This window comes from Staurois parvus, unplaced genomic scaffold (genome assembly GCF_062004578.1).
Source record: "Staurois parvus isolate SC_StPar_1 unplaced genomic scaffold, SC_StPar_1.0 ptg001672l, whole genome shotgun sequence".
In the NCBI taxonomy this organism is placed as follows: domain Eukaryota; kingdom Metazoa; phylum Chordata; class Amphibia; order Anura; family Ranidae; genus Staurois; species Staurois parvus.
The window spans coordinates 112,627-136,120 of NW_028319468.1; the positions used below are offsets into that span (position 1 = coordinate 112,627).

Genomic DNA, 23,494 nt, shown 5'->3' on the forward strand with positions numbered 1-23,494 from the left:
GCCACTGACGACAAGCGCCAGAAAAGGATCTTGGCCAGGATCTTTCTATCGACATTGAGCAGGCTAATGGGGCGCCAATTCTCAACCATCGTAGGGTCCTTACCTTTTGACAGCAAGATCACAGCTGACTTCCTCATGGAGGGAGGGAGCGAACCCTCATCCAGACAGCAGTTAAACACCTCCACTAGGTGAGGTGCCAAGCTAGATTTGAAAGTCTTAAAAAAACTCCGCTGTCAACCCATCTGGCCCTGGTGTCTTTTTAATGTCCAGACTGTCTATCGCTTTGGCAACCTCTTCAGCTGTGATCTCACTTGTCAAACTTGTGGACGGGGTGTTATTCTCCAAACCTGGTGTAGAGTCCAGGAAGCTTGACATCCTTGCCCGGTCAAGGTGCTTCTCTTTCAAAAGATCCTCAAAAAAAGCCCTTGAGACCTCCACGATCCCTGACCTGGATTTTGTCAGGGATCCTGTACTATCCCTGAGGCCGCTGATCGTCTTAATCGCTATGCTCCGTTTACAGTTCTGGTAAGGATCGGGTGAATGGTACTTCCCGTAGTCCCTCTCCAGAACCAAGGAGGCATGCCGATCATACTGATACTTGTTCAAGAGAAGCTTAACCTCTGAGATTGCCCCAGAATCTCCACCCTCTGAGACAAGGCGGGCAAGCTTTCTCCGTAACTGCTGATAGGCAATGTATTTCTCAAGTTGTTTCCTCTTACCTAGGGCCTTGAAAAACCTGCCAATCCACACTTTGGTAAGCTCCCACCATTCCGACTTACTGCCACAGAAATCCAGGATGGTCTCCTGTGCTTGAAGAAAATCCTCAAAGGATCGTCTCACTTCTTCGTCCTCCAGCAGAGCCGAATTCATCCTCCAGACACCCCTTCCCTTCAGCGGCGTATCTGAGGCATTCAAAATCACAGTTAACAAAAGGTGGTCGGAAAACTCCACCGCCTGACACACTGGTGCCGAGAAAGCGGAGTCCCCCTTTAAAAAAAACAACCTATCTATTCTACTCTCACATCTACCTCTTCTAAAAGTGAACCCCGTGCTGTCCGGGCTGCGCTTAATTAAGGCATCCTCCAGACCTGCTTCCCTAATTATCACATTTAAAAAAACGCTGTCATATCCCAGCCTGTCAGTGGAGCCTTTCCTGTCTTTGAGCCTAGTGATGGTGTTAAAATCACCTCCAAAGACAACCTGCCGGGACGTAAAAAGGAAAGGCTTAATCTTTGTGAAAAGGCATTTCCTATCCCACGTAGACTGGGGACCGTATATATATTAATAAGACGTAATTCCTGCCCCTTCACAAGGACGTCCAGGACCATACACCTTCCAATCTCCACCTCAAGCACCCGCCGACACGTTACCATGCCGGAAAAAAGTACCGCAACTCCGCTGTAAGGCTCAGCTGCAAGAGACCAAAAAGATGGGCCACACCTCCACTCTCTTTTTGCCAGATGTAAATCGGCCAGGCAATTAAGCCGGGTCTCTTGCAAAAACAAAACATCAGCACCAATCTTACTGAGCAAAAATAAGGCTGTACTACGAGCACTTACAGATTTAATGCTGGCAACATTAATGGTTGCCACCTTTATCGGAGCGGGAACTGCCATTAGGATACTTGAGATGGCCGTTTCTTAACCTTAGTTCTCCCAACCTTTGCAGGGGACCTCGTCCTCTTGAGGGAACCCCCTGCATCCTCATCTTCCATAGGGGACAAGGACTTGCCTCCATCCCCTCTTCTCCAGAAAGCAGATCAAATTTGTTCTCCAGAGCTATGTCCTCTACCTCCAATGAGGAACAGGAGGAGGCAGAAGAGAGGGCCACCCTACTCTTGCGCACACCCCTTACAACTGTCCACCCTCCTTCCTTACCTTCCACCGCTGGCTCCTCAGTTCCAGAGGCCAGCTGACCTCCCCCCCCTTACCCCCAGAAGCCCCTAAATCCTTAGTAAGGCTCTTCCGCCTCCGCGGCAACAACACCAGAGGGGGACCCATAAGGATTTTACTGACTCCAGCCTCTTTTGCAGCCGCACTGATTTTGGACTTAACTGTAGGGGAGGACACACAAGGGAGGGAAGATGACATCGAGGAAGACACAGTGACAGAGGAATGCTTTACAACAGGAGAAGGAACAGACACATCAGGCAACACACTAGAGGCCTTTGAGGCTGGGACATCCACCACATTCTGGTCCCCAGAGACCTGCACCTCACCCGTCTCCTCAGCTTCCATCCTGGCCAGCTCTTCCACAATATCTGGGATGTTGTGCAATGCCTCTGGACAATGATTGTATGAATGCCCAAGTTTCAGACACCGGTTGCACCTTATCATGTTACAATCTCTTGCAACATGCCCTATTCCCTGACACAGGGAACACTTGAGCACACTGCAAGAGGACGCATAATGGCTTTTGCTGCTGCATCTATAACAGACTTTAGGCTGCCCAGCGTAAACAATGATGAGTCTGTCCCTGCCTATATAGGCTGATGATGGTATATGCTTGACTTGGTTCTCCTCCACCTTTAATTTTATTACTGCCGCCCACCCTCCTGTCCAGATCCCCCTCTCATCTAATTGCTTTCTAAGGGGGCTCATTACCTCCCCATACCTCCCCAGCCACACCATGATGTCCGCCGCTGGGATGGACTCGTTCCTCACCAGAATTGTTATATTTTTTAATAGAGGTTGCCTGGAAATCACCTTTGGGACGAGACCCTCCCATCTGGGGGTCCCCTTCCACTCCCGCTCATATCTCTGCCAAAATACATCCAAGCTTTCAGGCTTTACAAAAGACACATCGAATTCACCAGTCCCTACTGGTGCTATAAAGGCAAAGAGCTCTGAGGCACTGAACCCCATATCTAAAATGCGGTCCACCACCTCTTTCCTGCTTGGGAGGGAACCCCCACCTTCCCACCTCAACTGAACGACATTTTGTCTCTTCACACCCTGAACTGACCCCCCCACCTGCACCTCAGGCTGTCTCACCACCCCCTGACCCCCCCTCAAGGCTTCCGAATAACTCAAAACCTGTCTGGTGACAGGAGCTTGCCCAGGAACAGAGACAGACACAGGGACATGACAGGGGGGAGGGGCCGTGGCGGGAGCGGGGACCCGAACGGGAGCAGACACAGAGGCTGTGTCTGGAGCAGGGATGGAGGATGGCTCTAAAGCCGGGGTGGAGATCACACCACAGACCGGGACAGGAGGCTTACCAATGGTCGGGTCAGGAGCGGGGTTGGATGCCGGGTCAGAAGCCGGCACAGCTGCTTGGGTAGGAGCCGATACAGAAGTCACGACGGGAGCCGCAACGGGAACCGGACCGGAGGTCAGGGGAAAAGCGTCGGGGGAGGGCCCCCCTCAATACCAGCCCAACCAGACACAACCTGGGGAGCCGGCTCAGCAACCGGCCCCAACACTACATTCCCAGGGACAACAGAGAACGGCACACTAGCAGGCATACTAGCAGACACAGACACAATACCGTCCACATGGTCCTTACTCATTGTCCCCACAGCTTGTGGCTTCAACACAGCACAGCTCCTCTCCCCCAGAGCAGCTGCTTTCTCCTGCTCACTGGTCAGTCTCTGCAACTTTACATATACCCCCCTTTCCTTCTTCTTGGGCTTTATGGGCTTTGGGCACTTGTCTGCCTCTGGATCCGTCTCATCTGATGAAAAGGCAAACTGTCTCCCTTCCAAGGGAGATTCCAACTCAGTAATAAACTCCATTACCCCAGCTGCTTCACTCTGCTCCACTTGGGACCCCCAGTCCAGCTTCTGCTGCTGCGGGGGGGGCTGATTTTGGTTCCTCAACCATGGGAGATGACACCGATTCTCCTGCATGCTTCCCTGGAGATGCAGAGATCCCTCCGGCGGGATCAGATGATTCCTCCGATGAAAGCACCCTTTCCGTCTGTTTTCTCACTGCTGCAAATGACTTCTCTCTTGCTTGCCTAAATCGCTCTTCATTGAGGTATTTCTCCCTCATTACTCCACTTGTGGCTTTAAGTGTTGCCACCAGGTCCCCTTGCTGCCGAAACGCCTTCTCCACAGCATCCAATTCAGGCTTCATGGCCTGCCTTTTGGAGCTCCAAACTCTGTCATAAGAGGCCTTCAGGCGCTTCAAATCCTTCTTCATCTATGTCAGTTTCTCTTCCTCCTGAGCAATCCTTTTAATGTGCATAGCCACACGGTTTTTGTACTCAGAATAAGGTTCCCCAGGCTTAGGGCCTTTTCCCAGGTCCTCAATAGTTGTTCCAGGACCGGTACTAGGAGCCCTAGGGGTCCTTCCGCCACCTGGATCACGGCCAGGCTCAGCCATAGTTTGCTTTGGCTCTGGCCCAAAATTTAGGCCCAGGCCCCAATGAGGCCTCCAAGCCTCAGAGAGCTTCACACGCTCACCACTCTGTGTCAGCAGCACCACGCCCACTTCCTTCTAACGAGGACCAGCTGTGGGATAGCTGGAGGAATCCTAGAAGGGTGTGTGATTGCTAGGCTGCTCCTCAACCCTAATTAGTGCACCAGATTGTATATTAGATTTGTATCTGCCTGTGTGTGGTCAGCCAGCTGGGTTGGAGTGGAGTCTCCCTCTAGTGGTGGCCAGAGGTAGTGCGGGCTGTGAAAGTGTATCACGGTCGGTCTTATATATTCAGAATAAGTCCCCCTCATTCCCTCTTTACCCTAAGTCACGGTCGGACGTGCACGCCTCAGTTAGCTAGTCGCTGTGTGCGTGTGGTGTGGATCCGTGACAGATTGTATACATAAAAGAGTAACGATTGCTGAAAAGTCCATATACAGATCGGGACTGTAAAAGTATTTTTCTTGCTGTAATAGATTTTATTTGGACACTTACCTCTAGACCATCTCTCTTCGTTTAAGGATGTCATCTGTAAAAATCCCAATCACTATATTCCACCATCCTCATCCACATCCTTCCCTTAGAACGACTCCGATAACTTTGTATCTTTCCCATGAACAATGAACATCCCATAGACCAAGTTGTAGGTCATACTGAGATCTGTAGATGTATAGTAAAGTCCCCATATACAGCAGATACTCTTTATGTTGGTATACATGGATCCATCTCTAATGGAAGCTCATATCAATGAGGGATCCAATGTATCACTTGTGAATTGTCCCTTAGAGACCACAATGTGGGAGATAAATAGTGTGTGCTTCTTGTTATTATATCAATTCTCATCTTGTAATGGAAGGAAAATGTCAATATAATATACTTTTTGCTTCTTTAGCTAACATTACCCAACCTTGGTTGGAGTCCAACAGGCTCAAGTCTACTGCCAATGGATGGATCCCTCCTTGGTATTAGGGATCAGTGGGTGAAACATACTCAGTGTGATTATCATCATCCTCCTGACCCTTGTGACTCTGTCCACCATTGGGCTCTCTCAGAAAGGACATCAGAGGATGGACATGACAGCACCTGGACTGCTGACTGGACCAGTGAGGTCAGACATGTCATATCTACATGAAAGAGGCTGAGCTGAGTGGAATAAGACCTCAATGGGGCCACATTACATCTACTGAGGGCCACAGCAGCCTCATTCCAGATGATGATAAGAGCACGTTGGCACTCTCATCTCTGTCACCAGACCAGCTAGTGCTGGGCTGTCTTATCGAACTTTTAGGAAGAACCCCACTGCCCAAAAGTGGGAGGAAAAAGTGCGTGGGGTTTCCCTCTAAATGCCATACCAGGCTCTTTAGGCCTGTTAGGACTTTTAAGGGGAACCCCACCCCCCAAAAATGGGGAGCAAAGTGTGGGGTTCCCCCTAAATTCCTTCCAAACCCTTGATCTTAGCACAGCCCTGGTAGGGCAGGAAGTGGGGGGAAGAATGAGTGTCCCCCCTCCCCGCAGCTTACAAGGCCACATGTCCTTGGCATTGGGACAATCTCCACATGCCGATGGGGCAAGGGCCTCTTCCCCACAACCTTTGCCCAGTGGTTGTGGGGGCAGGAGAGCTTATTAGCATTAGAGTACCCCTTTAAATAAGGGGACACCCTGATGCTGCCCCCCTTGTGAATGAGTAAGTGGTACTTGTACCTTTACCTATTCTCTAAAGGGTTAAAATTAGTAAAAAATAAAGAGACCAGTCTTTTGAAAAATTCACTTATTGAACAAAAAACAAAACAAAAAAAAAGCCAAAAAATGGTTCCATTATTGTAATCCATCGTCAATTATGGTGTCCAGTGTTGTCACGATGATGCTGACTTGCCGAAAAAAAAAAAAACCCCGACTCCCACCAACCTGTCCGCGTTCTGCCGAACACTCGCCGCAATCTGATATTTGCCGATCAGTTATAAACAATTGGGTGGAGTTATTGGTGATGTTACTGCTAACTTTGTTCAGTTGTGCTGTGATTGGCCAAAGCATTGCACCTGACTTGCAGTCAGGTGCATTGCTTTGGCCAATCCCGATGCACTGTGAGAGCGCAGTGCATTGTGGGGCATGGTGGGAAAATAGCCCGCAGAACGCCCTTACCGATGTGTTCGCCAAACACACAAATGGCCGATGTTCAAGTCGAACTTACTTTCAACTGGAACATCCAGCCCATCACTAAATGCGACTGGTGTGGCAGTGATCAGGAACATTGTTGCTGTCAGCCCTGGTCTGGTGACAGTGGGACTGGTGTGGCAGTGATCGAGAGCACTGTTGCTGGCTGTACTAGTTTGGGTCACTGGCACTGGTGTGGTGGTGATCAGAACACTGTTGTTGGTTGCTGGTATGGTGATGATCAGGAACACTGTTGCTGGCTTGTACTGGTCTGATGACACCGGGACTGGGATGGTGGTGATCAGTAACACTGCTACTTTCTTACACTGATCTTGTGATATTGGGACCCATGTTGTGGTGATCAGGAACACTGTTGCTGGCTGCATTGGTCTATTGGCACTGGGACTGGTGCAGCGGCAATCACGAACAAAGTTGCTTGCTTACATGGGACTACTGGGAAACTGGGACTATCATGATGATGATCAGGAACACTGTTGTTGGATCAAACTGGGATTGGTGCAGTGGCAATCAGGGACACTTGCTGGCTGCACTGGCTGTGGTGACATTGGCCCTGGTGTGGGGTAATCAGGAACACTGTAGGACATGGTAGTGTCATTGCTGTACTTATACCTTGGAACTCAACTTTGCGCACTGTTACGTATGATGGTGATAGGTCAACTACAACATGACGGTTGTATACATCACAAACTGGGCAGACTAGGATTCCAGGAACAACAAGGACATACAGTAAGGATAATAAAAAGATTAAAAAGAAACTTCACCTTCCCCTTTCCTTACACATGACCATAATCTTTCCTCAGGTTCCATCAATAGATTTTCTGATGTTTCTGGCATTTTCAATCAGCATTTCCTAGTTCCTAGGTGATCAATGAACATAAACATCACAAAGCACCACACATCACCTTCGGAGGGTAAAGGACTGGCATGGAAAGATGGAGTTTATCCTAGTGTGACCATTAATGGGTTGATTTTTGGAAATGATGATCCTCATTCGAGAACCACTTGTGATGAGCGGGCACTATTGTCCTTAGAGGATCAACTTTACCTATAACTTTACCAGTTGGGGAATACCAATTACTTGAACACTACATTTCTGTAGAAGGGGCCCCACTAAGTCCCATGGGGGCCAGCTCCAGAGTCTCACTCCTCTTCTCTCAGACTCTGTGCACAAACTCCTCCTACTCCCTATTGTATCTCCCTGTTTGTCCATGAGGAGGACACCCCCCCTCCTGTAGCCAAATTTTGAATTGCACTTACACCCTTTTACAAGCATGAGTCAAAGGTCAGCCTTGCCCTGTATTGGTAAATATTAACCCTTTTGCTGCCTGAGCTATTTTTGCACATGATTAAAAAATAATTTTAGGCCTTAAGATTACACAAAACCCCAAAATTTTATATATTTTCTGAAAGCAGACACCCTAGAAGATAAAATAGGGGTGCTTCCAATTTTTTATGTCACACAATACTATTGGAAACACAGAATTTCAGTAGAAATCACACTAAAGTGAATTTTAGGGCAAACAAGCGTAATCAATTACCCAAATTTTTGGTAAAATATAAAACAGGAGGTTGTGCCGAGTACATAGATACCCAACATGCCAAACCTTAAATTTATGTGCGCCTATGAAATGGTGACAAACTTCAGTCCCCTATATATTCTATAGGTGACGCTTCATAAGCGCCTACAGGTCATCAGTTTCATGTTATGGAGGAGGTCTTGTGCTAGAATTATTGCTCTCACTCCGGCGTGTGCGGCGATATGTAACGTGTATCACAATCGATGTTCTCACACGTAGGCACCCTGATGTGTGTGTTTACGGTCATACGTGTGTATATGTGGGGGGCTCAACATTTTTTTTTTTTTTTAAGGGGGGATGTTATATCCTTGGGTATAATTTTATTTTTTTACAAAAAAAAATGTACTTTGTGACGATCATGGCGTCAGACCCCTGACCTTCTCACCAAACTCGTGACCGAAGGACTAGCTAATCTAAAACTGCGCTGTCACGTGCATAACAATACCATGCCCAGCTGCACCCTGCACAACGAATTTCCAGCTAATTGGACCACAATTGATGTACCTGCAGCCTGGGAGCATTTGTTACTGGGTCAGGTTAATTACGCAATTAACCCTTCACACTGCCACCACCTCCTTTTTGTACAGAGAAAGAGGAGACTCCAGCAATACACTAGGATGATTGGTTAATCGTCGGTATACCGCTATCTCCACAGACCGGTTATACAGAGGGTTAAACACTCATAGTAGCGCTCTTCAGAGGCAGGAATTCGTAAGTTACATTAAAGAGCTATAGAAACAGTTCAACACTTTCAGAAAGTAAGATTTATTACTAAAAAGGGCAAAAGGGTGCAGTAGAAATATTTACAGAAAAAAAGATGTAACCAATTTTATATATATATATATATATATATATATATATATATATATATATATATATATATATATAAATATACAGAGCACAACAGCACAGCAAACAGATAACAGAAAGAAGTTTAGGTAAATAAGTACTTGCCCAAAAAGATGCCTGGGGTTAAGCAGTTTCAAGTCTGATTAGCTCAAAAAGGATTTCTGGTCTCTCACTCAGTTTTGTTGTTACAGCGAGATTCTCCTTTCTCTCTGTCTCCGCGAGATGGTAAACGCAGGAGATCCTCACTTCGCTCTCTACACACAAAGAATAACAGCCTCTTTTCTACCCAAAATCAACTGGTATCTTCTTACAACAGCAAGCCAATTGCCTTATTTGGGAAAAGGATTGTATAAAGGCAGGGAACTTAGCAATGTACCTTGAATGCATTCCTGAGGGAGGGGGAATGAGGGGATAACAAAGAATCTTAACACAGTGAGGGCCATGCCTGGCTCTTGTGTGCACGATTGTTACACCTCCCCCCTCAGGTGGTTGCATAGGAGTTTAAGAGAAATACCAAAATGCAGAAGTTTGAAATAAAATGGAGAACCATGCCTCTCCCTGTGTGCATGATTGTTACACCTCCTCCCTCATGTGGTTGCATAGGAGGGAACTACAATTTCCCTCCTGACGCAACTGACTTCGGCCGGCTCAACCTGTCTTGATAATCCATCAGCATTGGCATGGGTGCTGCCCTTCTTATGCTGTATGGTGAAATTGTATTGCTGAAGAATTAAGCTCCACCGAAGTAGTTTGCCATTCTCCCCAGCAACATGATTTAGCCAGCTCAGAGGATTGTGATCGGTGATCACTGTGAAGTGCCACCCATACAGGTACATTTGTAACTTCTGGAGCGCCCATACGATCGTAAGACACTCCTTTTCAATTGTGGCATATGCTACCTCCCTGGGAAGCAGTTTCTGGCTCAGGTAGAGGATGGGATATTGCTCTCCTGCACCATCCACCTGGCTCAGGACTGCACCCAATTCATATGCAGAGGCATCCGTCTGCACTAGGAAACGGTGAAGTCTGTAGCCTGCAGCACAGGGGTGCTGGCCAGCGCCTGCTTCAAGGCCTGAAAGGCCTTCTCACAATCGGATGTCCAAGACACCACCTTGGGTAGTTTCTTCTTGGTCAGGTCAGTCAAAGGTTTTGCCAGGCTACTATAATTACATACAAACTTCCTATAATAACCGGCTGTCCCCAGGAATGACATGACCTGTTTCTTGGTTTGCGGGGTAGGCCAGGCCAGGATGGCCTCCACCTTCCCTGTTTCGGGCCTCAGGGTGCCTCCTCCAACTTGGTGTCCCAAGTATTGGACATCTGTCATGCCTATCTGACACTTACTGGGTTTGATGGTCAGATTGGCAGCTGTCAGTTTGTCCAGAACCTGTGACAGATGCATCAGATGCATGATTTTCCCATGTGGGGCTGAACACGGCGATGTCGTCCAGGTAGGCCACTGCACATTATTCCAGCCCCTCCAGCAAGTCATTCATGACCCTCTGGAAGGTAGCTGTGGCAGTCTTCATCCCAAAGGGCATGACCTTGAATTTGAACAAGCCGAATGGGGTGATGAAGGCAGACTTTTCCTGGGCCTCAGGCACCAGAGGAATTTGCCAGTACCCCCTGCGCAGATCCATGATTGTGTTATATAGGGCTGCCGTCTTCCTATCCAGCAATTCATCGATCTGGGGCATGGGGTAGGCATCTGCAGTGGTGATGGCGTTCAATTTCCGATAGTCCACACAGAACCTGGTCGTCCGGTCCTTTTTGGGGTCCAGGACTACAGGAGATGCCCAGGCACTGTGGGACTTCTGAATCACCCCCAACTGCAGAATTTCCTCAACCTCCTTGTTCATATCAGCCAGCACCTCCAAAGAGATGTGTTAGGCTGATTGTTTAACAGGAGGATGGCCCCCTGTGTCTACTTTGTGGGCAGTGAGGTGTGTTCTTCCAGGCTTCCCAGTAAACCTACTCCCCTATACTACAAGCACTCTCTTCAGCCCAGGTACCTGAGTGGGGGTCAGGAGGAGGTTGATCGGGAGGGCTGAATCCACTTCCCTAGTGTCAGCGAGTAGGTCTAGGAGGGGGTCAGCCTCCTCGGGCTCCTGTTGGCTGCAGACTGGCATGACATAGGCCGTACATTCATAGTGGGCTTTGATCATGTTAACATGGAAGGCCTTCTGCTGTCTGCTCCCTTCCCCCAACTTGACCAGATAGGTCACATTGTTCAGGTGCTGGGTGATGGGGTAGGGCCTTCCCAGACAGCCTGAAGTTTGTTCTGATGCAAGGGGAGCAGAACATACACCTGCTGATCAACGTTGTATGTCAGCTCCCTGGCATTACGTTCATACCAACGCTTCTGCCTGGTCTGGGCCTGGGCCATATTTTCCCGTACCATCCCCACCAGCGTCTCCATTTTATCCCTGAATTTGTGCACGTAATCCACCACAGAGACCTCATGGTCAACAATTTTGCCCTCCCAGGTCTCATGGATTAAGTCCAAAGGCCCTCTCACCCTCTGGCCGTACAGAAGTTCAAAGGGTGAAAACCCGGTGGACTCCTGAGGCACCTCTCTGTAAGCAAATAGCAGATGAGGCAGATATCATTCCCAGTCCTTCCCTTGGGATTCCACAAAGGTGCACAGCATTTGTTTCAAGGTGCCATTGAAACGTTCGCACAAGCCATTTGTTTGTGGATGGTAATGACTGGCCATGATGTGTGTCATCTGTATCTTCTGACAGAGAGCTTGCATCAGGTCTGACACAAACTGGGGCCCTTGATCGCTAATGAGCTCGGCCAGAAACCCCACTCTGGTGAAGATCCCCAGCATCCGCAACCTTGTCCGCCCGGAGGGAGGAGAGAGCCACAGCTTCGGGATATCGGGTGGCATAGTCAACCACTGTCAGGATATAATGTTTTCCTGAGCTGTTAGGGATGGCTAGAGGCCCCACGATGTCTACTGCCATCCTCCTAAAAGGTTCGTCAATCACATGCAAAGGTTGCAATGGGGCCCTGTGTACATCTCCTGCCTTGCCAACTCGCTGGCAGGTAACACAGGACCGACAGTAATCCGCTATGTCCGTGAGCATGGTGGGCCAAAAGAATTTATGAACCAATCGGGCTCTGGTCTTAGTAATTCCCAGGTGCCCTGCTAAAGGAATTTCATGAGCCACTTTCAGCAGCTGACCCCTAAGGGATTAGGCATGACAAGCTGTCTCCTACCAATGTCAGCCCCTCTCCCCTTGGTGGGCAAGCCCTCCCTATACATCCTTCTCTGTTCCCAGTAAATCTTTTGTTTGTCATTCTCTGCAGGAGGGCAATTAGCCAGACTTCTGAGCTAATCTAGGGTCTGGTCTGTCTGCAGTGCGGCCTCAAAGGTGGAACTACAGGTTCCAGCCAGCGGTCCTGTAGCAAACAAATGACAGCTGCTGAGACTCCATGGAGGCAGAGTCCACTGGGTCAGAACAAAGGGAGGGGTCAGGGACATCCTCCTGCTGTTCTGAGACCAGAGCCTGTGCCTCAGCCACCCTTGCCGCACTGCGGGTGACCACTAATATTGGTAATGCATCATTAGTATCATCATCATTATCATCATCATTATCAGTTACGTTTGCAACATCAATACCACCGGAGTTCATTACCTCCCCCTTCAAGGGGGTCTCCTCTCCTTCTCCAAGCGGTGGAGAATTCCATACCCCCACCCCACTCCCAACCTCCTCCCTCTGTCCATCCAAAGGTTGCTCAGATATTACCCCAACATCTGCACACAGTACTTTGGTATGTCCAGAGAGTTCCAGGGGGGCATCCGGGGCGTCCTTAGCAGGGGCATAGTAGGAGATAAGAGTGCCCAGATCAGCACCCAATGGGACAGCTGTGGGGATTTCATCCGAGACTCCCACCTCCCTCATCCCCCTCCCGGCACCCCAATCGATGAACACATAGGCACGGGGTATCCGGGAACGGATTCCCCCCACTCCGGTGAGAGTAAGGAACTTCTCTGGGATGATGTCCTTGTCCTCTATCACCTCTAGCCGGACTAAGGTGACTTCAGCTCCGGTTTCACAGAAACCAGTTAAGGTGCAGTTGCCAATTATGACTGGCTGTAGGTTGGTGCTGGTTCCCCGAGGTTTACCACTGACCAACAGCACGGAGGAAGGGTTGCGGGCTGGTTGGCCCGATGATGACATCTTCTTCTGCTCAGGACACTGAAATGTCCGCCTTTCCCACAGGTGAAACATCTGCGGTTGTTAGTCAGGAATGGCTTGGCCCCAGGTGCTGCAGGTGTTGGGTGAGGGGGAGCTTGATTCACCGACGTAGGAGGGGTTGCTAGGGGTGATTTCCCTCCTTTCCAGCCGTTTGGAGGAATCTTGAAATGGTCAGACACTCGCGTGTGGACAAAGGTATCTGCCAAATGGGCTGCAGCTTTAGCAGAGGCTGGTTCTCTTTCTAAGACAAACTGTCTGATGTCTGCCGGGCAGGTATGCAGGAGTTGATCTCATATCATGAGATCTTCTAAAGACTTGTAGGAGTCAGCTTTCAGTCCCTTAGTCCACTGTCGGAATGTGGTGCGTAAGCGACTCGCCACATCCGTGTAAGAGTCCCCAGGTCCCTTTTGCATGGACCTGAACCGCTTGCAGTACACTTCTGGGGTCATCTGGTACTTCCGGATGATGGCATCTTTTTAAAGCTTCATAATTGTCATCCTACCCCTCTGGCAATTCAACAAACATCCAGGGTCTTGCCTCATAGCCCTGGTGTCAGGTACCAAGCCAATTGAGTTGGGGACACATGGTACTGACAGCACATTTGTTCAAATGACAGTAAATACATGTCAATGTCACTATCTTTGTCCATCCCTGGAAACTTGGTGTGTGTGCCCACGGCCAGAGTGGTGTCCCTGTGCTCTAGGGACCCGGGGTTCTGCACCTGTCGCTGTGGCTGGAGCCTCGCCATCTCCAGCTCGTGCCGATGATCAGCTTTCCTCTGCACCGCCTCTCTCTCAGCCCAGCATTCTGCAGCTTCTCTGTCAGCCTGGTGTTCCTCTCTCTCAGCCTGGCATTCAAGGAACCCCAGGTATACCATAGGATCCACCTCCTTGATGCGTTCCATGGCTTCCTGCATCTGAGGAGAGTCTCTGCTGATTACAGGTACTCAGGTGCTGGCCTGCTCAGGCAATGATGGGAAGATAACATTTGATGATACTCCAGTGTCAGTTTCTGTATGCCCATCCTGCGAGGCCGTCCCGGAGCCACTGGGATCGGAGGTAGCAGGAACCCCTGCATGATCAAGTTTCCCCGAGGTCTGATCTGCTCGGCTATCATGCTCCAGTAGGTCCTGAATCAAATCTTCACGAGTTTTGCTACCGACGTCCATTCCTCGTGAGGTACATTCCGCCTTCAAATCACTTTTGGTCATTTTCTTGTATTCTGCTGCACCAGGCATAATTGCAAGCAAGATAGAATAGAGAGTAGAAAAAGGAAGGAGCTGTTGCTATATGTCTCTCTTACACAATTAACCCTTCACACTACCACCACCTACTTTTTGTACAGAGAAAGAGGAAACTCCAGCAATACACTAGGATGATTGGTTAATCGTCGGTGTACCGCTATCTCCACAGACCAGTTATACAGAGGGTTAAACACTCATAGTAGCGCTCTTCAGCAGCAGGAATTCGTAAGTTACATTAAAGAGCTATAGAAACAGTTCAACACTTTCAGAAAGTGAGATTTATTACTAAAAAGGTCAAAAGGGTGCAGTAGAAATATTTACAGAAAAAAAGATGTAACCAATATATATATATATAAATATACAGAGTACAACAGCACAGCAAACAGATAACAGAAAGAAGTTTAGGTAAATAAGTACTTGCCCAAAAAGATGCCTGGGGTTAAGCAGTTTCAAGTCTGATGAGCTCAATAAGGAATTCTGGTCTCTCAGTTTTGTTGTTACAGCAAGATTCTCCTTTCTCTCTGTCTCCGCGAGATGGTAAACGCAGGAGATCCTCACTTCTCTCTCTACACACAAAGCATAACAGCCTCTTTTCTACCTAAAATCAACTGGTATCTTCTTACAACAGCAAGCCAATTGCCTTATTTGGGAAAAGGATTGTATAAAGGCAGGGAACTTAGCAACGTACCTTGAATGCATTCCTGAGGGAGGGGGAATGAGGGGATAACATAAAGAATCTTAACACAGTGAGGGCCGTGCCTGGCTTTTGTGTGCACGATTGTTACACCTCCCCCCTCAGGTGGTTGCATAGGAGTTTAAGAGAAATACCAAAATGCAGAAGTTTGAAGTAAAATGGAGAACTGCGCCTCTCCCTGTGTGCATGATTGTTACATACTTAACTTTTTTTCTTCGCATAGGGGACACAAAGTCCCCTATGTGATGATTTTTTTTGGTGACAGGTTCTCTTGATTGAGACATGCAGGGTCTAAAAGACCCCCAATGTCTCCTCTGGGCTCCATTAGAGGTATTACAAGGCAAACCTCATTGCAATACATCTTTCCTTGCCTATTCTAGCCGGGAATCAACAGCAGTGACAGTCATGACGTCATATCAGTGCAGCATCATCAGTGACCCCTCATCAGTGACAGCCCATCAGTGCCTCCTATCACTGCCCATCAGTGCTTCCAAACCGTGCCAACTCATCAGCCTATCAGTGCCCATCAGTGCTGCCTATCACTGCCCATCAGTGCTGCCTATCACTGCAGCCTCATCAACGCACATCAGGGAAGGAGAAAAATTAACTGTTTGCAAAATTTTATAAGAGAAACAAAGAAAAACTTTTTTTTTAAACTTTTTGCTCTTTTTTTATTTATAGTGCAAAAAATAAAACACCCAGCCGTGATTAAATACAACAAAAGAAAGCTCTATTTCTGTGAAAAAAATGATAAAAATTTCATATGGATACAGTGTTGCATGACCGCGCAATTGTCATTCAAAGTGCAACAGCACTGACAGCTGAAAATTGTACTGGGCAGGAAGGGGGTAGAAGTGCCCGGTAGGCAGGAAGGGGGTAGAAGTGCCCGGTAGGCGAGGGGTTAAACCCGAACACATATGAATGACACAGGTTCTGGGGCTAATTGAATGCAGATAAGGCATCAAGTGAGTGGAATTCCCACCTTCATCAGCCCCAGAACCTGTGTAACTAATGTGTTCGGGGTGTAAAGGGGTGAGGTGGCCCCCCTAGGCTGCATTCACACTTGAGGGTTTTGTAGCTTGAAGATCGAAGATCCAAGAAAGCTCAAACTGAAAAAATGACTTGTTCTCTATGGGGCTTCTTCACACCTGATCACTGGAACAGGCGCCATAGAGAACAATTGATTTTGTAAGTTGGAGTGTTTTTGGATCTTGGATCTTCAAGCTACAAAACCCTCCAGTGTGAATGCAGCCTTAGAGTTGTACAACTACCAGTGAGGACGTATCGGCTTGTCTGCTGGTCTGTAGGACTACAAGGGGCAGCTTAGTAGAAGTTTTAATGTTTAATCTGTGACAGTTTCAATCTGTTTTTGCATGCCTGTTCACTTGTATGGAAAGAGAATCAGTTCTGAACGAATGTTTGTTGACCCCAGCCCTAATTTTCACCAAAGTGTCCGATATTTTCCTGAGACAGGCACATTGTTCTGCAGGAGATTCTTTCAATATTGGTGTCCCTCCATATAATGAATCCTATGAACAAAGTACAAGTCACAGCCCAGCCTCGCCCTGTGTAGGAGGAAGTGACACCTCCCAGCTGCATTCTTCCCCAGTGTCAGAGACTTTCACTTTCATTTCTCTCTTCTGCTGTCAGCGATGGCGTCTGCTAATCTGAGAGCCGAGCTGGAATGTTCCGTCTGTCTGAACATTTATACAGATCCTGTAATGCTGAGATGTGGTCACAACTTCTGCCGGGTCTGTATTGATCGTGTTCTGGATACACAGGGGGGGTCTGGAGGACATTCCTGTCCTGAATGCAGAGAGAAGTTTCCGGATCGTCCTGCACTGCACAGGAACATAACACTGCGTAACATAGTGGAGAATTTCCTGTCTGCTCAGCCTGCTCAGGAGGAGTCCGGGGTCTCCTGTACTTACTGTGTGGACTATCCTGTACCTGCTGTTAGATCCTGTCTGCTCTGTGAGGTTTCTCTGTGTGATAAACACCTGAGAGCCCACAAAAAGTCCCCAGAACACATCTTTTGTGACCCCACCTTGTCCATGGAGAGCAGGAAATGCTCCGTCCATAAGGAAGTCTTGAAGTATTTTTGCACTAAAGATAATATCTGTATCTGTGTGTCCTGCACTTTGACTGGAGAACATCGAGGACACCAGGTGGAGATGCTGGATGAGGCTTCTGAGAAGAAGAAGGAGACACTGAGGAGCGTTCTGCAGAAACTTGTGACAAAGAGAGAGGAGATGGAGGAAAGAGTCCAGAGTCTGCAGGAACACAGGAGGAAAGTAGAAGAAGAAGAGGCTGGAGACACCAAGAGATTCACTGCCCTGTTTATAGATCTCAGGAGGCATCTGGAAGACCTGGAGAAGAGAGTCCTGAGGGAAATCTCCGGGAGGGCAGAGCGGGTCTCCATCTTCATCCGGGATCTGGAAATAAAGAAGGAGGAGCTGTCCAGGAAGATGCGTGACATTGAGGATCTGTGTAACATGACGGATCCACTGACTGTCCTACAGGAATCAGACACAGGTGACTTGTGTGATACTGAGGATGGAGATAATGAGGACAGAAAGAGACATGAGGGACTCCTCCATGATGGAGGGGGGCTGGATGTGGCTGGGATATCACACACATTACACACATTATCTGATATAATAACAGAGGGAAATGTATCCTTCTATATACAGGGAGCTGAGGACATATTACTGGATGGAAACACAGCTGGTAATTATCTACATATATCAGATGACAGGAAAACTGTATCCTGGTCAGATAGAATCCAGAATCGTCCAGAAACACCAGAGAGATTTCAGGATTATTCTCAGGTGTTGAGCAGTCGGAGTTTCTCCTCAGGGAGACATTACTGGGAAGTGGATGTTGGGGGGTCAGATTGGTGGAGAGTCGGGATGTGTTACCCCAGTATAGAGAGGAGAGGATTGCAGTCAGGGACTGGAAGGAATAACAAGTCCTGGTGTTTGTACAGGAATGGTGATCAGTATTGGGTGATACATGACAGTAAAGAGATCCCCTTACCCCCCAATCCCCCCAGTACCAGAGTCAGGATAGATCTGGATTATGAGGCCAGGCGGATCTCCTTTTATGATCTGTGTGACCCGATCCGACACCTCCACACCTTCACCACCACCTTCACTGAGCCCCTCCATGCTTGGATAGGTGTAGGGAGAGGTTGTATAAAGATCTGTGGGGGGAATCGGGGAAAGTGATCTATCTTTTTAAAGTATAATTAAACGTATTTTAGTATTGGATGGGGTGGAGAGGGATTAGAACCCCGGCCAGGTTTTTATTGCTGTCTGGGCCCCCATTGGGGAGATTCGGCCTCTCTATTTGTCCTTGTAACCATTATCACCAGAAGTAACAATGAAACAAATTTTGGGTTGTCACCAGAACAGGAATAGAGGGGACATCTTCCAATGGGGAGACTAGTTCTGGTGATCAGCAGGGATTCCTTCACTATGGAGCAATTTTCTGTCATTTCCTGTTGTGGCGATGGGACAGGAAGTGAGGAGAAATCTCCCCAATGGAACACAGAATGCAGTGTGGCCATTGTGATGGGATAGGATGTGGTCACCCCTACATCTTGGAGAAGTCATATGACACCATGTGGGGGAGAGGACTGGGAAGGACAGAAGTGAAGCCTGGTAGATGGTGGCGGGTGAGGAGCTCTGTCTGTACTGATGGTCCTCTTTGACCCCACTCTCGACCCCACCATTGGCCCTTCCCCTGAACCCATCTGGGAACAAAATGCAACTTTGTCTTGTATGCAGTAGAAGGGGGAGCAGTTACAAATACAGGTGTAAATGAGGCCTAAGGCTATGGGGCTAAGTGCTTTTTTTCTCAGAAAATAGGTGCAGGAACTTTATCATGCCCCCATCACATCACTGGCCATCAACATCATCCACAATACCCCCTTTCCAGTGCGATACATACAGAAAGCAGAATTCAGGATTGTAAATAGTGCAAAAAACTGCGCTAAATGCGTGAAAAGTGATGAATGCCACTATTAAACAAATAATGACTGTGTATAAACACATAAACAAAATGCTGCCACTTTAAAAATGAATAAATAAAACACATAAAAGAACACTCAACAGGTGATCAATAAGCGCATTTAACTCTTATACATGAAGAAAATTTAAAAAATCTAAAAAATTAAAAAAGAATGAATAAAATAAAGTAAACTGTATAGTCCCCAAAAAAAGTTCAAATAATTTTAATTTATCCACCAAATGATTTTTCAAACTTCTTAAAAGATGACCCCCATGTAAAAAAATTGAGAAGTGTTCCCCCTCTCAGGTGTACTCACCAGCAGGTGTTGCCTCCCGCTTTCATGGTTGGCATAATTGGCTTAATAGATGTTCTTCAATGGGGAAAGGAGATTATCCATACCATAATATTTTACTCTCCTTCCCTTTCAAAACGACCAAAAACTTTTATCAGGTACTCATGAATTGCAATGATTCAGCGCTAGAAGTAGCAATCAGGGAATCCTCTTTCCTCCCAATACTCCACACTCAAATAATGACCATGTAAGAGGAAAGTAGAGATAACCCTATTGGTGCAGTATGAAACAAAGTTCCTTTATTGCCAAAGTGGACTGTTACTGACAAGACAAATGAGAATTAAAAGCCCAAAGATGTTGCATAAAAGTGCATGAAGGGAAAAAGCCGAGCCAGTGCTCTCACCACCGCCGGACACTCGATCACTGACACTCCCACATCACTTCTGGTTCCAGTCAGCGTCACTTCCGTTCACCGCACAGCCACGCCACGCGAATTCAGGATTGGGCTACATACAAAGTGCAGGGTCCAGGATTGGACTGTATACAGAGTGTGGGGTTCAGGATTGGGATATGTGCAGAGTGTGGGGTTCAGAAATTAGCTACGCACAGAGTATGGGGTTCAGGATTGGGCTACGTACAGAGTGCAGGCTTCAGGATTGGGTTATGTACAGAGTTCAGGGTTCAGGATTGGGCTACGTGCAGTGTAGGGTTCAGGATTGGGCTACGTGCAGAGTGTACGGTTCAGGATTGGGCTACGTGCAGAGTGTAGGGTTCAGGATTGGGCTATGTGTAGAGTGCAGGGTTCAGGATTGGGCTACATGCAGTGTAGGGTTCAGGATTGGGCTACGTGCAGAGTGTAGGGTTCAGGATTGGGCTATGTGCAGAGTGCAGGATTCAGGATTGGGCTACATACAGAGTGTGGGGTTCAGGATTGGGTTATGTACAGAGTTCAGGGTTCAGGAATGGGTTACATGCAGAGTGCAGGGTTTGGGATTGGGCTACGTGCAGTGTAGGGTTCAGGATTGGGCTACGTGCAGTGTAGGGTTCAGGATTGGGCTACGTGCAGAGTGTAGGGTTCAGGATTGGGCTACGTGCAGAGTGTAGGGTTCAGGATTGGGCTACATACAGAGTGTGGGGTTCAGGATTGGGTTATGTACAGAGTTCAGGGTTCAGGAATGGGTTACATGCAGAGTGCAGGGTTCGGGATTGGGCTACGTGCACTGTAGGGTTCAGGATTGGGCTACGTGCAGTGTAGGGCTCAGGATTGGGCTACGTGCAGTGTAGGGTTCAGGATTGGGCTACGTGCAGAGTGTAGGGTTCAGGATTGGGCTATGTGCAGAGTGCAGGATTCAGGATTGGGCTATGTGTAGAGTGCGGGGTTCAGGATTGGGCTAGGTGCAGTGTAGGGTGCAGGATTGGGCTACATGCAGTGTAGGGTTCAAGATTGGGCTACGTGCAGAGTGTAGGGTTCAGGATTGGGCTAAGTGCAGAGTGCAGGGTTCAGGATTCGGTTACGTGCAGTGTAGGGTGCAGGATTGGGCTACAGGCAGAGTGCAGGGTTCAGGATTGGGCTAAGTACAAAGTGCAGGGTTCAGGATTGGGCTACGTGCAGAGTGCGGGGTTCAGGATTGGGTTATGTACAGAGTTCAGGGTTCAGGATTGGGCTACGTGCAGAGTGTAGGGTTCAGAATTGGGTTAGTTACAGAGTTCAAGGTTCAGGATTGGACTACGTACAGAGTGCAGGGTTCAGGAATGAACTATGTACAGAGTACAGGGTTCAGGATTGGACTACGTATAGACTGCAGGGTTCAGGATTGGGCTACGCACAGAGTGCGGGGTTCAGGATTGGACTATGTACAGAGTACGGGGTTCAGGATTGGGTTATATACAGAGTTCAGGGTTCAGGATTGAGCTATGTGCAGAGTGCAGAGTTCAGGATTGGGCTACGTACAGAGTGGGGGGGTTCAAGATTGGGCTATGTATAGAACACGGGGCTCAGGATTGGGCTACTTACAGAGTGCAGGGTTCAGGATTGGGCTACGTACAGTGTGCAGGGTTCAGGATTGGGCTATGTACAGAGCGTGGGGCTCAGGACTGGGCTACATACAGAGCGCAGGGCTCAGGAGTGCATTACATACAGAGCGAGGGACTCAGGATTGGGCTACTTACAGAGTACAGGGTTCAGGATTGGGCTACGTACAGAGCGCAGGGCTCAAGAGTGCGCTATGTACAGAGAGAATGGCTCAGGGTTGGGCTACATACAGCCTGCAGGGTTCAGGATTGGGCTACGTACACAACGTGGAGCTCAGGGTTGGGCTACGTACAGAGCGTGAGGCTCAGGACTGGGCTACATACAGAATGCGGGGCTCAGGAGTGTGCTACGTACAGATCAAGGGGCTCAGGGTTGGGCTACATACAGAGTGCAGAGTTCAACTGTGCGCTACATTCACAGTGCAGGATTCAGGAGTGTGTTACATTCAGATCGCAGAGTTAAAGATTGTGTTATGTACAGAGTGCATATCTCACAGGTCAGTTAATAACTTTCCTCCCAATACAGAGCTCTCCTCACAAATTTCTGCCCCCCTCCTCCCCAGTACTGAGCTCTTCTCTCCTCCATGCCCAGTGCAGAGCGCCCCTCTCTTCGTCTTCCAGACCTTTCTTCTCCTCCCTGTCCAATACACAGCGCTACTCTCCCCCACAGAACAGAATGTACGGTAACTTACAGTAGGAAGTCAGACTGGAACTTGGTGCATACCCTGCCCCCTCCTTCACCCCGCCCCCTCATCCACACCAAGTACCCCCCTCAGTTGGATGTGCAGGGAGGGTTTAGTGTGCCACTGGGAGACGATCGCTGTCACTTATAAAACACAGAAGTTGTCACTTATAAAACACAGTAGTTAGCGGCAATGCAAATGGCCAGCACTGGAGGTCGTAGCTACTGCATTAAGATGAAACTTGAAGTTGCTGGCTGGCCAGGCCCCTCTTGTCACAGTGAAGGGCCGGGGCCCCCTACAGGAGACCCGGAGGTACCCCCTTATCAGCAGCCCTGCTGGGAGGACTCATTGAGATCTGCTCCATCACACAACAAGAGGGGGAGGGGAGAGGGTCAGTGGCCTTTTCTGCAGAGGGGGGAAGGGTGACCATAGAGCAGGTTGGGGGGCAGAGGAAGAGGACCGGCATAACCCGGTGTGTGTCTGTACAGAGCAGCATAGAGCCCCCACCTTCCCCAGGATGTACAGGACATAAAAAGGAGACACATACTGCTAATATATCATCACACACTAACCTGTCTGCATCCTACAGAGTTCTATTCTAGGAATCTGCAAGGAGGAAGTATGGGGGCAGCCATTGCTAACTACTTCTAAAGAATACTAGTTCCCTGGCTGTCATTCTGATCCAACGCCTTCTGTACTTTCTATGTCAGACCACCTGGAAGAAGTATTCAGACTCGGAGTTCTGACTTAACTTTGATTTCCTGATCGGCATGATTGTTCCAGGTCAGTGTCCCCGAATACTGAGTTCACAGACAGCCAGGAGAAGAGCATTTTCAGAAGACATCCAGCAATGGCCCCTCCATATTCCCCTCAGTACAGGTGTCATTTATGTCACAGCCGGGGACATTCTTCTCGCATCGTTTGTTTTCATTTTCCCCGAATACAAAATGCTGAATGATAATCTACAATGTCTTTTGTTGGTTTTATTCATTTTCTGGAAGATTTACAAATGAATAAATTGATCTTTTCTGTCACTTTTCTTATTACTTATTGTATGAAATATTCATTTTATAAATCAGCATTTAATCCCGGCTCCTCCATGACACCGTGTTACAGAGAATTCTGGGCTTTCCGATAAGACAGCCCAGCACTAGCTGGTCTGGGGACAGAGATGACAGTGCCAACGTGCTCTTATCTTCTGGAATGAGGTCAGTGTGGCCCTCAGTAGATGTAATGTGGCCCCATTGAGGTCTTATTCCACTCAGCTCAGCCTCTTTCATGTAGATATAACATGTGTGACCTCACTGACCCAGTCAGCAGTCAAGGTGCTGTCATGTCCATCCTCCGATGTCCATCTGGGAGAGCCC

At 48.3% G+C, this 23,494-nt stretch overlaps 1 protein-coding gene across 1 annotated transcript; it reads left to right on the plus strand.

Annotated features, from left to right (window-relative positions):
• Nucleotides 1–16,724: 16,724 nt before the first annotated feature.
• On the plus strand, nt 16,725–23,161 carry LOC149434797 (E3 ubiquitin-protein ligase TRIM21-like). Its single transcript, XM_089663356.1, has one exon. The coding sequence runs from the start codon at nt 16,760–16,762 to the stop codon at nt 18,335–18,337; it is 1,578 nt and encodes a 525-aa protein (XP_089519482.1). The 5' UTR covers nt 16,725–16,759; the 3' UTR covers nt 18,338–23,161.
• Nucleotides 23,162–23,494: the final 333 nt, after the last annotated feature.

Bases quoted from the DNA above. Each gene is read 5' to 3' on its own strand.
- LOC149434797 (XM_089663356.1), top strand. From the start codon at position 16,760: ATGGCGTCTGCTAATCTGAGAGCCGAGCTGGAATGTTCCGTCTGTCTG.